The sequence below is a fragment of the Oncorhynchus nerka genome, linkage group LG27 (assembly GCF_034236695.1).
Source record: "Oncorhynchus nerka isolate Pitt River linkage group LG27, Oner_Uvic_2.0, whole genome shotgun sequence".
Taxonomy (NCBI): Eukaryota; Metazoa; Chordata; class Actinopteri; order Salmoniformes; family Salmonidae; genus Oncorhynchus; species Oncorhynchus nerka.
In genome coordinates this window covers 77694322-77708402 of record NC_088422.1, presented here as the reverse complement: position 1 = coordinate 77708402, position 14081 = coordinate 77694322, and the positions used below count along the sequence as shown (strand labels likewise).

At 45.1% G+C, this 14081-nt stretch overlaps 1 protein-coding gene across 2 annotated transcripts; it reads left to right on the top strand.

The window, feature by feature from the left end:
• Window positions 1-80: 80 nt before the first annotated feature.
• On the top strand, window positions 81-13337 carry LOC115112468 (serine/threonine-protein kinase ULK3). Of its 2 annotated transcripts, XM_029639553.2 has the most exons (17): window positions 83-406; window positions 668-827; window positions 1029-1169; window positions 1373-1493; window positions 1769-1864; window positions 2205-2348; window positions 2570-2652; window positions 3028-3183; window positions 3285-3390; window positions 3584-3624; window positions 3779-3881; window positions 4150-4214; window positions 4426-4504; window positions 5528-5568; window positions 10971-11018; window positions 11116-11179; window positions 12170-13337. In XM_029639553.2, the coding sequence occupies exons 2-17, from the start codon at window positions 729-731 to the stop codon at window positions 12184-12186; spliced, it is 1404 nt and encodes a 467-aa protein (XP_029495413.2). In that variant the 5' UTR covers window positions 83-406; window positions 668-728; the 3' UTR covers window positions 12187-13337. The 2 variants fall into 2 exon arrangements, 1 of the variants encoding a protein (XP_029495413.2); XR_010461589.1 differs by lacking the exons at window positions 11116-11179; window positions 12170-13337 and adding an exon at window positions 6933-7091 and having other exon boundaries at window positions 81-406.
• The last annotated feature ends 744 nt before the right edge of the window (window positions 13338-14081 follow it).

Below are 14081 nucleotides of genomic sequence, written 5' to 3'. Positions count from 1 at the left end.
TTACATTTACAGATAAGGCTGAGTATTAAATATCAAACCGGTAGGGGGCAGTAAGAAAAAAAAATGTGCCATGGTTTGGATCATCGACGAGTTGACGTGTTTTGCCAGCTGACAACGACAGCATGTTCACAGTGGAGCTAGCTAGCCATGTAAACAATCATTCTGCAACTCACAGGCACCGGAGTCTGTGTATTGATGTGATTTGAATGTAACTGAAGGAGTGGGACGGTTGTTTGATTTTTGTTGTTTTATTTCGCCCCCCTTCCCGAAATTGAAATATTTTTGGTGTCAATACCATGTACTGTAGGTGGCGGCAATACACCAAGGTGTATGTATAGTCTGTCAATACAACTTTGAAGAAGAAGAATCATTCTGCAAATTCGGCAGTATTTATACTTGAATGACGGTAAATATTTGTATAAATATACACATTTCTGAGAAGTATAGAAGATGGGCTGAGTTAAAAAAAAAAAATATTTAAAAAAATAATTGCTTGCTAGGTAGCAGCAAGTCAGCTCAACATATCTCCTATGTAGTACTGTACTAGCTAGCTGCAACAGCCATTGTTGTAGACGTTCCTGTTTCACTTCAGTCTGGTCAGATATAGGCATTGCTTTTGTAGCTAAATTTGAATTATATAGACCAACTTCCTCTATATATGTTCTAGTGCACTTTGCAGCAGTGAAGGGGTCCACAGCAACTTTGATGCAACTGTGAACATCATCATCATGGCTTCGAGCTTCGCCCCACCGAAACTGGCTAATTTCATTCTCACAGAGAGGCTGGGCAGTGGCACCTATGCGACAGTTTACAAAGCCTACAGAAAGGTACGCCATTCGTTGCAGACCGAGTTAGCTAGCTACTAGCTAGCCTATAAGCACAACTACTTGCATAAACAACACAAGTAAATAGTAGCAACTTCCCTAATAGAAATGACAGTTTTAAGACTTCCCCTGTAGCCTGGCTTCCAAACTGATGTCATGTCCCAGACTAGAGCATTGTTCAGTCTACTGGATCTGTGTGTGCAGGGGGACAACCGGGAGGTGGTGGCAGTGAAGGTGGTTGGGAAGAAGACTCTGAACAAGGTGTCTATGGAGAACCTGCTGACTGAGATAGAGATCCTGAAAACTGTTCGCCACCCTCACATTGTTCAGCTGAAGGACTTTCAGGTTTACAATCAGTTTAATATTTAATCAGCCCAATATTTAATCAGCCAATCCCCACTCATATAAGTACATTTCATATAGGCTATCCTGACTCCCACATTGCTTGCCAGACAAGAGAGCACAAACTGATCTGGGACTCAGCAGGCTACATTTCATATCCTTGTCTGAGGGAATTGAGTCTAATTGTGTTCTCTGCCATTGGTCAGTGGGACAGTGAAAACATCTATCTGATCCTGGAGTGGTGTTCTGGTGGGGACCTGTCCCGTTTCATCCACAGTAGGCGCTTGCTACCTGAGAGGGTGGCTCGGCTCTTCCTGCAGCAGATAGGTGAGTCACACCAGAGTCAGTGGTGCGTTGGGTATAAGTAACCTACATTATTTAGAGAACTATTTAATGATGTTGAGCAGTTCTCTCTCCCACTATCTCTCTCTCTTTCTCTCTCTCCCACTGAAATCAATTCAATTCAGAAGACTTTATTGACATGGCAAGTTATATTACTTACATTGTCAAAGTATACATATAACAAAAAATGGTGGGACCAACAGCAATAAGGCACTCTCTCTCTCTTACTCCCTCTTCTCTTGCTACATGTCTGAAAACAGCCTGCGCTCTTCAGTTTCTCCATAATCATAACATCTCCCATCTGGACCTGAAACCCCAGAACATTCTGCTCAATGGTTCTGTTCTTAAACTAGCAGGTACAGCACACTGGCAAGTGCCACAATCACACTTACATACAGTATTCCTTATGGTCACATTTCTATCTTTATTCATATTTTGCATTTCATCACCATGGGACTGTGATATAGCTGCGAAATCATAGCAGTGCCAATATGCCAGAGGTTATTGGTGGCACTGTCTCTGCGCTATTCAGTTGTGACATTTAAAATGATGGAATGCAACAGTTGCACCACTGAATCATGCATTAGAGGATTTTGTAAAGCTGCTCCAAGTATTGCCAGGTGTATCAAAGTCTTGACTGAGGCTAGTCTAGGGCACTGAGCATTAAAAAACATTTTTGCCCTATGCTGTTGTCAGATTTTGGCTTTGCGAGTTACATGTCTCCGTGGGATGAGCAGAGTGCTCTGAGGGGCTCTCCTCTCTACATGGCCCCTGAGATGGTGTGTCGACGGCAGTATGACTCCAGGGTCGACCTCTGGTCTGTGGGAGTCATCCTGTATGGTAAGAGCACAGATTTAAATGGATAACTATCTCATCTCTCCGTGCAATTAAATAGAACACTATCTTAAATAGAACACTCTATGCTCTCTTAAGCACAAACCAGACATCTCAGTGACATCAAACTTCAACGTTACTGCTTTGAATGCCAAAGATGGTTTAAGTTTATATTGCTTTCTCACTTATTCTTATCATTTATTTGTTGTTCTTACTTCTGTATGTAGAGACACTATTTGGCCGGGCACCATTTGCCTCCAGATCCTATGCTGAACTGGAGGAGAAGATCCGCAGTGACAAGCCCATCGAGGTAAGCTCTGTTACATCTATCTAAAGAAATGTGTGGTAGCAATGATTGTTCATTCTGTGACTGCTGTTAGAAGAATCATTCTTTCCCCTGTGAGTATATTTGCCACCACATGGTGGCACACTTGCCCAATAAACCTTATCTCACAGTGCTTTCTTGTTGGAAGGGACACTCCTGTGCCGGAGTGGGTACTACAGTCTCCTCCTCAATCCAGTGGTCAGGACAGAGTGTAATTAGTTGGAAGATAGATATAATTTAATCGACAATTTTAAAAATATAATTCCAGCCACAAGTGGAAACCATCAAGGATAACACAAAGTATGTGTTGCAACTTCTTATCAAAACATTGTGGTTCTCTGGTTGTGTTGTGTGTCTCAGCTGCCTGCAGGGGCCAGAGTGTCCAGGAACTGCAGGGACTTACTGCTGCGGCTGCTGGACAGGGACCCTGACACCCGTCTCACCTTCGCTCAGTTCTTCTCCCACCCCTGGGTGGACCTCGAGCACATGCCCAATGCAGAGAGCCTGGGGAAAGCGGTGTGTGTGTGTGTGTGCGCGCGTGTACGTGTGGGTGCATGCGGGTGTGTGAAAGAGAGTTAGATGTATTGGTGTGACTCCCTGTCTGTCTCCTCTTGCAGAAGGATCTGGTCCTGAAAGCTGTTCAGAAGGACCAGGAGGGGGATAGATCAGCTGCTCTGTCTCTGTACTGCAGCTCACTAGAGCACTTTGTCCCCGCCATTCACTGTAAGAGTAACACGCACAGCCCCTACCTGCCACAATAACAACTTCTCTCAGGTCTCTCATCTATATAATGTCTAATTCCGTACCACAGTCCAACATCAACTGAAAAGTGATACAAGCTCACAGAACTGGAGATTACATAATCAGAACACTATTGGTAACTGTCTAAGGAATGTATCTTCTCTCCCCTTTCCAGATGAGACAGACAGACTGCGTAAAGATGCCCTTAGGCAAAAGGTACAGAGTACAAGTATATTTGGTCTATTGTATTTTCATACCCCAAAAGCTATACTGAAATTATTTGAATAACATATGGCATGGATGAAAAACACATGCTATGGATGACATCATAGAATGAAGTGAATGACAGCAATATAAACCGTTCCTGCAGGTTAGTCAGTACGTGTCCAGGGCAGAGGAGCTGAAAGCTCTGGTGTCTGCAGACAACAGCCTCTGCTTTGAGCAGTTCAAGTCCACCAGAGACATCCTGAGAGGTAATACAGCTAACTTTACCTGCTGTACATCATAAATACCGTATTTCATGACCCTTATATAGAGGACCTAATTTAAACCCTACTTTATTTGAAGGGAGCCTTCATAAGGACTTGATAACACATTCATAACTCAGAAGGAGCACGTTATCAAATGTAACTGGGTATTGAAAAGTACCTAGAGGCGGTGTTCTGAGAAGGCCTCAGGTTCATCTCTCTCTCTCTCTCTCTCTCTCTCTTTCTTTCTTTCTTTCTTTTCCCCCCTTCTCAGAGATGTCCCGTGACCAACCACGGGTGCTGGCTGCTCTGGAGCTGGCATCTACAGCCATTGCCATGGTAAGCTGAGGGGACTGGTTACCATGAGCAGGGCATGATGATGGAGCTCGGGGGAGACTACCAGAGAGAGTGGTAGTGGCTTGTAGATGCTGTCTACAGCAGGATGGATTGAAGGCTGCTGCTATGGGATCTGGGGGCTTTCTTGAGAGTGGACTACTATGCCATAGTGGGACGTCTTCCCTTTTCATAACACACTTGTATTGCATTCCAGGAGGAGAATGGGATAGAGGACCATGATACACTGGCTCTGTACCAGCAGAGTCTGGGAGAACTACTGCTAGCCCTGGCAGGTAAGATCAACTCACTGAAAATCCCACATAGACTATATTAGTCCTTTAGATGGGGAAAACAATGAGTCAGTCATCTATGCCACATACAGCGTCTGCTGCATGGACTCTAATAAACACAGGTGTGATTTTACAACCCTGCAGGGAGTCCGGGAGTAACACAGTAATTCAATCTCCAGAATTAAGAGGGTATTACATCAGAGACTGCAGCAGAGCCTGCCCTGAGTGCCTGCTGTGTCTCCAGCCCTCAGTTTGGCTGGCTGTTATTGTTATTAAAGAGAGACGGTGGCAGTGGTGGCCCATAATGGTCTCCTCTCCTCAGCGCTCTGGCTCAGTGTCTGTATGTGGACTAGACTCCTCTAGGCTGTGGCCTGGTCTCTATTAGCCCTGACTCCACATGGCCTCATCTGGGAGATGGTCCTAGTGGTGGAGGGAGGCAAGGCAGGCAGGCGGGATGGGGATGATGATGCTGGAGCCAGATGTGGCTTTGAGCTGTGGATGAGACCTGGTGCCAGCGCCCTGTGTGTGGTATAGAGCCGCTCGCTGCCATCTGGTTCCCATTGAGAGCCCAACAGTTAATTTCTCAGTGTTATTACACACTGGAAACAAATAAAAACTATTATCTATCTTAATAGAGAAGAGACGGCTTGAGTCGTTAAATAATCATGATGGATCGGGGGAACGGGACCGTGGCACGTCAGCGAGACCAGGGGACTGTGGGAGAAAACATTGTCCCTTTTGTCTCGCTATAGCCTTTGGTTGATTACATTCCCTTCCCATAATGCCTTGCTGCTGGAGAACTGGTCCCCTCCTCCTCAGGCAGGCTAATTGAAGAAAGGCTGCTTCAGTTTCAAGGGTTCCCCCTGAGCCTCAGTGGGCTATCACAACCAAACTGGCTCGGTAAAATACCCACTCTTGTGCAAACATGGTGATTGGGAGAGCAGTGATTAATCTCTTTATATTCTCTCCACCCACCCCCCTTCCTTCTCTTTCTCCCTCTCCTCCCCCTCTATGTCTGTCTTCCAGCTGAAGCCCAGGGGCGCAGGAGAGAGTTGCTCCACGGTGAGGTGAGTTACTGGGGATGAGAGGGTTTCGGTGAGAAAGTAATCTGAGTTACTGGGGATGAGGTGGATGAAAGGGTTTAGGTGAGAATGTGAGATAAGTTACTGAGTGTGAGGTGAATGAGAGGATTGAGGTGAGTTACTGGGGGTGAGGTGGATGAGAGGGTTTAGGTGAGAATGTGAGGTAAGGGGGTGAGGAGAGACCTGGTTCATTGCTCGCCATAACAGCACAGAGCACCTGAAGACATACACACACCAGGTCTCTGAGACCAAACAAGCACAGCTATATCTGGGACACAACACCCAGGAGCATTCTCTGGTAGTCACGTGAATGTTTCTCTGAATAAAAGCTACTAACGTAATAGATCAGTGACACTGCAGTTTGGTGTACATATATCACCCATATACCAGCTAATTCTAGGGCTACAATACCTCCTTTGCCAATTGGCCTGGACCCTTTATTGTCGACACGGAGCCCCGCCGATCCATCACGACTGGACTCCCGACGTGATCGCCCAATGTGGTCTCAACAGGCTATTCTGTTACGATGTCGCCGAAGAACCATCTGCTGGCCCCGGCCTGCTAGCTTTTCTGAACGCTGTGTCCCCTGCTCGCCTAGCTTAGTAGTGACTACTGAACTGCACCCTGACTCACCTATTGCTGCTCTTTTGACCCTATGATCATTCGGCTACACAGCTGATGCCCCTGGACTGTTTCAATAATAGGTCATTTTGTTTACCTGTCGGCCCCAGCCTTGAACTCAGGCCCTGTATGTACCTAACTGACCCACTCTGTCCGTTCATCGCCATTTACCCGTTGTTGTCTTAGCTCTCCTGATCAACACCTGTGATTGCTATATGCCTCTCTCTAACAATATGCCTTGTCTACTGTTGTCTTGAATATTTCTTACTGTTTTTATTTCACTGTAGAGCCCTCAGTCCCGCTAAAAATGCTTTAGATAACTCCTTTGTCCCACCCCACACACATGCGGAGACCTAACCTGACTTAACTGGTGCCTCCAGAGACGAAACCTCTCTCATCGTCACTCAACGCCTAGGTTTTTCTCCACTGTACTCACATCCTACCATATCCTTGTCTGTACATTATACCTTTTATCTATTCTACCACGCCCAGAAATCTGCTCCTTTTATTCGCTGTTCCCGACCAGTTCTTATAGCCTTTAGCCGTACCCTTATCCTACTCCTCCTCCTCTGTTCCTCTGGTGATGTAGAGGTTAACCCAGGCCCTGTAGCCACCCCTATTCCCCAGGCGCTATCATTTGTTGACTTCTGTAACCGTAAAAGCCTTGGTTTCATGCATGTTAACATCAGAAGCCTCCTCCCTAAGTTTTTTTTTTCTCACTGCTTTAGCACACTCCGCCAACCCTGATGTCCTAGCCGTGTCTGAATCCTGGCTTAGGAAGGCCACCAAAATTCTGAAATTTCCATCCACAACTATAACATTTTCCACCAAGATAGAACTGCCAAAGGGGGTGAAGTTAGCCTGCAGAGTTATGTCATGGTTTCCAGGTCTGTAGCCAATCAGTTCGAGCTTCTACTTTTAAAAATTCACCTTTCCAGAAATAAGTCTCTCACTGTTTCTGCTTGTTATATACTCCCCTCATCCCCCAGCTGTGCCCTAGTCACCATATGTGAATTAATTGCCCACGATTTATCTTCAGAGTTTGTACTGTTAGGTGACCTAAACCGGGATATGCTTAACACCCCAGCCGTCCTCCAATCTATGCTAGATGCCCTCAATCTCACACAAATTATTATGGAACCTACCAGGTACAACCCTAAATCCATAAACACAGGCACCCTCATAGATATCATCCTGACCAACCTGCCCTTAAAATACACCTCTGATGTCTTCACCCAGGATCTCAGCGATCACAGCCTCATTGCCTGCGTCCGTGATGGGTCCGCGGTCAAACGACCACCCCTCATCACTGTCAAACGCTCCCTAAAACACTTCAGCAAGCAGGCCTTTCTAATTCGCCTGGCCCGAGTATCCTGGAAGGATATTGACCTGGGATGCCTGGTTATTCCTTAAGTGTTTTCCTCAACATCTTAAATAAGCATGCCCCATTCAAAAAATGTATAACTAAGAATAGATATAGCCCTTGGTTCACTCCAGACCTGACTGCCCTCGACCAGCACAAATCAACCTGTGGCGTACTGCATTAGCATCAAATAGCCCCCGCTATATGCAACTTTTCAGGAAAGTTAGGACCAATATACACAGGCAGTTAGGAAAGCAAAGAAAGGCTAGCTTTTTCAAACAGAAATTTGCATCCTGTAGCACATACTCCAAAACGTTCTGGGACACTGTAAAGTCCATGGCGAATAAGAGCACCTCCTCCCAGCTGCCCACTGCGCTGAGGCTAAGAAACACTATCACCACCGATAAATCTATGATAATCGAGAATTTCAATAAGCATTTTTCTACGGCTGGCCATGCCTTCCACCTGGCCACCCCTACCCCGGCCAACATCTCAGCACCCCCCACAGCAACTTGCCCAAGCCTCCCCATTTCTCCTTCACCCAAATCCAGATAGCTGATGTTCTGAAAGAGGTGCAAAATCTGGACCCCTACGAATCAGCTGGGCTAGACAATCTGGACCCTCTCTTTTTAAAATTATCCGCCTCAGTTGTTGCAACCCCTATTACTAGCCTGTTCAACCTCTCTTTCATATTGTCCGAGATTCCCCAAAGATTGGAAAGCTACCGCGGTCATCCCCCTCTTCAAAGGGGGAGACACTCTAGACCCAAACTGTTACAGACTTATAAGGGGTGGCAGGTAGCCTAGTGGTTAGAGCGTTGGACTAGTAACCGAAAGGTTGCAAGATCGAATCCCGAGCTGACAAGGTAAAAATCTGTCATTCTGCCCCTGAACAATGCAGTTAACCCACTGTTCCTAGGCCATCATTGAAAATAAGAATTTGTTCTTAACTGACTTGCCTAGTAAAATAAAATAAAAATCTATCCTACCTTGCCTTTCTAAAGTCTTCGAAAGCCAAGTTAACAAACCGTTCACCAAACATTTTGAATCCCATCGTACCTTCTCCGCTATGCAATCTGGGTGCACCTCAGCCACGCTTAAGGTCCTAAACGATATCATAACCGCCATCGGTTACTGTGCAGCCGTATTCATCAACCTGGCCAAGGCTTTCGACTCTGTCAATCACCGTATTCTTATCGGCAGACTCAACAACCTTGGTTTCTAAAATGACTGCCTCGCCTGGTTCACCAACCACTTCTCAGATAGAGCAGTGTCCCAAATCAGAGGGCCTGTTGTCCATACCTCTGGCAGTCTCTATGGGGGTGCCTCAGGGTAAAATTCCTGGCTGACCCTTTTCTCTGTATACATCAATGATGTCGCTCTTGCTGCTGGTGATTCTCTGATATACTTCTGGTCCTTCTTTGGACACTGTGTTAACAAACCTCCAGACAAACTTCAATGCCGTACAACACTCCTTCCGTGGCCTCCAACTGCTCTTAAATGCAAGTCAAACTAAATGCATGCTCTTCAACCGATCGCTGCCCGCACCCGCCTGCCCGTCTAGCATCACTACTCTGGACGGTTCTGACTTAGAATATGTGGACAACTACAAATACTTAGGTGTCTGGTTAGACTGTAAACTCTCCTTCCAGACTCACATTAAGCATCTCAATCCAAAATTAAATCTAGAATCGGCTTCCTATTTCGCACAAAGCCTCCTTCACTCATGCTGCCAAACATAACCTCGTAAAACTGACTATTCTACCAATCCTAGACTTCGGCGATGTCATCTACAAAATAGCCTCCAAGACTCTACTCAGCAAATTGGATGTAGTCCATCACAGCGCCGCCCGTTTCGTCACCAATGCCCCATATACTACCCACCACTGCAACCTGTGTGCTCTCGTTGGCTGGCCCTCGCTTCATATTCGTAGCAAAACCCACTGGCTCCAAATCATCTATAAGTCTTTGCTTGGTAAAGCCCCGCCGTATCTCAGCTCACTGGTCACCATAGCAGCACACGCTCCAGCAGGTATATTTCACTGGTCATCCCCAAAGCCAACTCCTCTTTGGCCGCCTTTCCTTCCAGTTCTCTGCTGCCAATGACTGGAACGAATTGCAAAAATCACTGAAGCTGGAGACTTATATTTCCCTCACTAAGCATCAGCTGTCAGAGCAGCTTACAGATCATTGCACCTGTACGTAGCCCATCTGTAAATAGCCCACCCAACTACCTCATTCCCATATTGTTATTTATTTTTGCTCCTTTGCACCCCAGTATCTTTACTTGCACATTCATCTTCTGCACATCTATCACTCCAGTGTTTAATTTCTAAATTGTAATTATTTTGCCATTATGGCCTATTTATTGCCTTACCTCCCTAATCTTACTACATTTGCACACACTGTAAATATACTTTTCTATTGTGTTATTGACTGTATGTTTGTTTATTCCATGTGTAACTCTGTGTTGTTTGTGTCGCACTGCTTTGCTTTATCTTGGCCAGGTCGCAGTTGTAAATGAGAACTTGTTCTCAACTGGCCTACCTGGTTAAATAAAGGTGAAATTTAAAAAATCTATTACAATATCAGTCATATGACACTATAATGGTATCCACTGCACTAGCAATGGTCAGGTGAAATAGCCAAGCCTTTCCCTTGACATTTAGTTGGAGAGGTATACTCTTACAACAGTTACTTCAGTTAGTTTGACTGTATTAATATTCAGTGGTGAAGGAAAGTTATTATTTTGTGTTTTGAGCATTTGTTTTGCAAGCAACCAGGTCAACAACACACAACAATGTTTCAACAACAAACCCCAGAGGGAGAGAGATTTAAAGCTGGGCTCACAGACCTCCCTATTTGAAGTTTTATGGGCGCTTGGCTTAAGTAAATTCAGATGCGGCTGTAATAATCGAACGCTGGGGAGGACTGCAGATCAAAAGCATGTGTGTGAGAACACAAAGAGCCCTGACTGCAGCTAGGAATGGTCTCCATGTGTGTTGGTTCATCTCTTGAGCACAGTTCAGCCTTTCTTAACTCAGGGCTGTAATTCCCAGTTCAATATGCCTGGGCTTATATAAGAACACCAGCCTTGAAATAGTTGGAAGGTTAATACATTAATATTACAGCTGTAATCTTACTGTGGGTGTGATTTGATAGTATTACAGCCTTGGTGCTGAGGTTAATATGATATAAAATGTTGGGAGTCTGGGTGGATGCAGCCGCCTCTGTCTCGGTCAGGATGATTATTCTACCACAACAGATCTGTTTTTTAAAGGGTCATTATAGGAAGCCATCCACCTTGGTCTACCCTCATCATCACCATCATCAGACGTTATAGATAGGAGAATGTGAATGACTGTGGATGGATTACATACTAAACACCACCTCTCACTTTGCAGATCAAGAGCCTAATGACCCGAGCTGAATACCTCAAAGAACAGATCAAGGTAGGAATAGCGATGACTTGACTTTAGATATTAGTAGATATAAAAATCCAACGCTAACATTTTGGCCCATGATTTTGAGTCTTTTTGTGTCTTTCAGATGCTAGAGACCCAAAAAGACGTTTCAATGGATCGAGAGCCTCTATCAGAATCTGTGAGAAGTTGTGAGTATCCCTGTGAGGGTAGCATAGTATTCACATTTCCCCTTAGATATTGTGTACGTGCTGGTGTAGGGGTGTGCGTCACAGAACTTCCCAGCATAGGGGCTTGCAGCTAAGCAGACTGGTCATTTACTTAACCAGGGGTTAAGTGAGAAGCTGTAATGAAATTTCCCTTCAGTGGAGGTTTAACCACTACTAAAATACAAGCTGTTGTCTTACCATGCTGGCCTCCCCGTAGGAGCATCTGGATCTTTGATTTCAGCTCAGTCCTGCACAGCGCTGCGCTGCTCTGCCCTCTGACCTATAAAACCCAACTTGTGAAAGTGAGACTTGGTTATAACCAAGGAGAATGATCCCCCCCCCCCAGTCACAACACACACATGCAGAACACAAACATGCACAATGCACACACTTGGACAACACACACACTAGCTGCGAGGGAGGGGGTTAGTTGATATATAGTAGAGCCAGACAATATCCTGTTTCGAGTTAGAAATTCCAGAGGAATTATGTGCAAAGGGGGTTCAATGAATTTGGAACAGATTCAGGTTTCATAAACATGGCTTGTTACGTAGCTGTTATTTTAACACACCGGCGGCCACAGTCAGCCATGTCATGTTGGCAGCTCTCCAGCTGGAGGGGTCACAGCAATGCCCAAGACTGTCTGGCTGGTGACCTTAAACTACTACTACTACTACGCTAACTACAAACAAAGCAGTATTCCCTATTCCATACATCACTACTTTTGACTGGGCTGAACTATGTATGGAATAGGGTGCCATTTGGTACACAGCCTCAGTCTCTGAGCTTGTCCCATAATACAGCACAGTAATACAGCCATTATACCTTTTTATTGCCATGTGTATTGAATACATTGGAAATCTTAATTACTCAACAGAAATCTACTTACAGATCAGTACTGAGGTAAGCCATGTCTATATGATGATAATCCAGTCTCTAACACATCTGTCTGTCGATGCTCGCCCTCCTCAGCATGCTGTGTGCAGTGAGCCAGCCTGGCAGTAGGAACCAGAGAGAGGGTCCAGCGTGCCTGCGGAGCCCCAGACCCCTGCACCTCTACGGGTCAGGCTAAGGAATTCCTCAGGCCTCTGAGACCATGGCCTCAGTAGTCTCGCATCACCGTACTCGTAAGTCTCAATCATCGCACGGCTGTTGTTTCCCAACAAAAGTGAGAAAGCCTGGAAATGGAGGCTATGGCGTCAGAGACAATCTACTCTGTTATTACTCTGCCTGGACTTCAACTAGCAGCTTGTCAGCCTTGCATCCCCCTCACCAACACAACACAGAAGACTGTAGAGTCTCCAGTCACTGCTCAGCCTCAAAGCCCTGCCTAACCATTCATATGGAAAGGCTGGACAGCTTGTATGCTAATACTGTACTGTCATGATAAACTAGTGCTGTATCATGTTGTTGTGTTATGTTGCAGGATGAATAAGGGTAATAATGAGCCTCAAATGCTTGTAGTTGCAAAAGAGATGGCGACTCAGAATGGCTACCCAGCATAGCAAGTTTGTCGTCTGTAACTGAAGGGAGTTATCGAAATGTATCATGAATATTTGGGAAAGCCCTTCTGTCGCCCCACGCACACACACACACAAACAAAATCCCTTTTCTGTGGCCTGACCACAGCCTCACCACGCTCCCTCTGCTGATGGAGCAGCCTCTACCACTATGAGAGGAAAACTGGAGAGGTGCGGCTGCAGCCTTATTTACTCTGTAGACTTTAATTTACTTTTGGGTTGGCACCGGTCAGGATGAAGGCATACAGTAGCAACTGTGAAGTCAAGGCGTGCGTCACAACTCAGCCTGCTTTAGTAGCCTGCCAAAAGGTTGGACATTTGGTGACGTTATTACTGTTGTGGGTCTTTTCCTTTCTGTTTGTTTTCAGTGAGCAAGGTTGTGTGCATGAATCTACTTTCAAGGGAACTTTTAGTATTTGTGAATAGGCTGTATCATAGGAGGCTATCTGCTGTCTGTAATCAGGAAATGGAATGGTGTAACTGAAAAGGAAGAAATGTGTGTCGAATTGAGAACTGACAATTGTGTATTGTTTTTGTTTAAACATTTTGTATGGGTATGATTTTATAAATTATTTATTACCGTAAAAGGCTGATTCAATTTAATTAAAATGGCTATGTAATGTGTTGTCATGGCCTGTATTCATTGTGTTTTGAGATAAAGCCCAAGATTGAGTAAATTAAAATAGAGTGCCTTTGGAAAGTATTCAGACCCCTTGACTTTTTCCACATTTTGTTACGTTACAGCCTTATTCTAAAATGGATTAAATAAATAAAATTCCTCAGCAATCTACACATAATACCCCCTAATGACAAAGCGAAAACAGGTTTTAGAAATTTTGGCACTCATTAACAAAAAAAACATACCTTATTACATATGTATTCAGACCCTTTGCTATGAGACTCAATTGAGCTCAGGTGCATCCTGTTTCCATTGATCATTCTTGAGATGTTTCTACAACTTGATTGGAGTCCACCTGTGGTAAATTCAATTGATTGAACATTATTTGGAAAGGCACACGCCTGTTTATGTAAGGTCCCACAGTTGACAGTGCATGTCAGAGCAAAAACCAAGGCATGAGGTCGAAGGAATTCATAGAGCTCCAAGACAAGTTTGTGTGGAGGCACAGATCTGAGGAAGGGTACCAAAACAAATCTGCAGCATTGAAGGTCCCCAAGAACACAGTGGCCTCCATCATTCTTAAATGGAAGAAGTTTGGAACCACCAAGACTCTTTCTAGAGCTGGCTGCCCGGACAAACTGAGCAATCGGGTGAGAAGGGCTTTGGTCAGGCAGGTGACCAAGAACCCGATGGTCACACTAACAGAGCACCTAGAGTTCCTCTGTGGAGATGAGAGAACCTTTCA

What these genes read in the sequence shown, in the direction of transcription:
- LOC115112468 (XM_029639553.2), top strand. Translation starts at nt 729, where the DNA reads ATGGCTTCGAGCTTCGCCCCACCGAAACTGGCTAATTTCATTCTCACA. An exon ending in TTCAGCTGAAGGACTTTCAG is followed by an intron (nt 1,170 to 1,372) that starts GTTTACAATCAG and finishes GCCATTGGTCAG; the next exon opens with TGGGACAGTGAAAACATCTA. An exon ending in CTTTGTCCCCGCCATTCACT is followed by an intron (nt 3,391 to 3,583) that starts GTAAGAGTAACA and finishes TCCCCTTTCCAG; the next exon opens with ATGAGACAGACAGACTGCGT.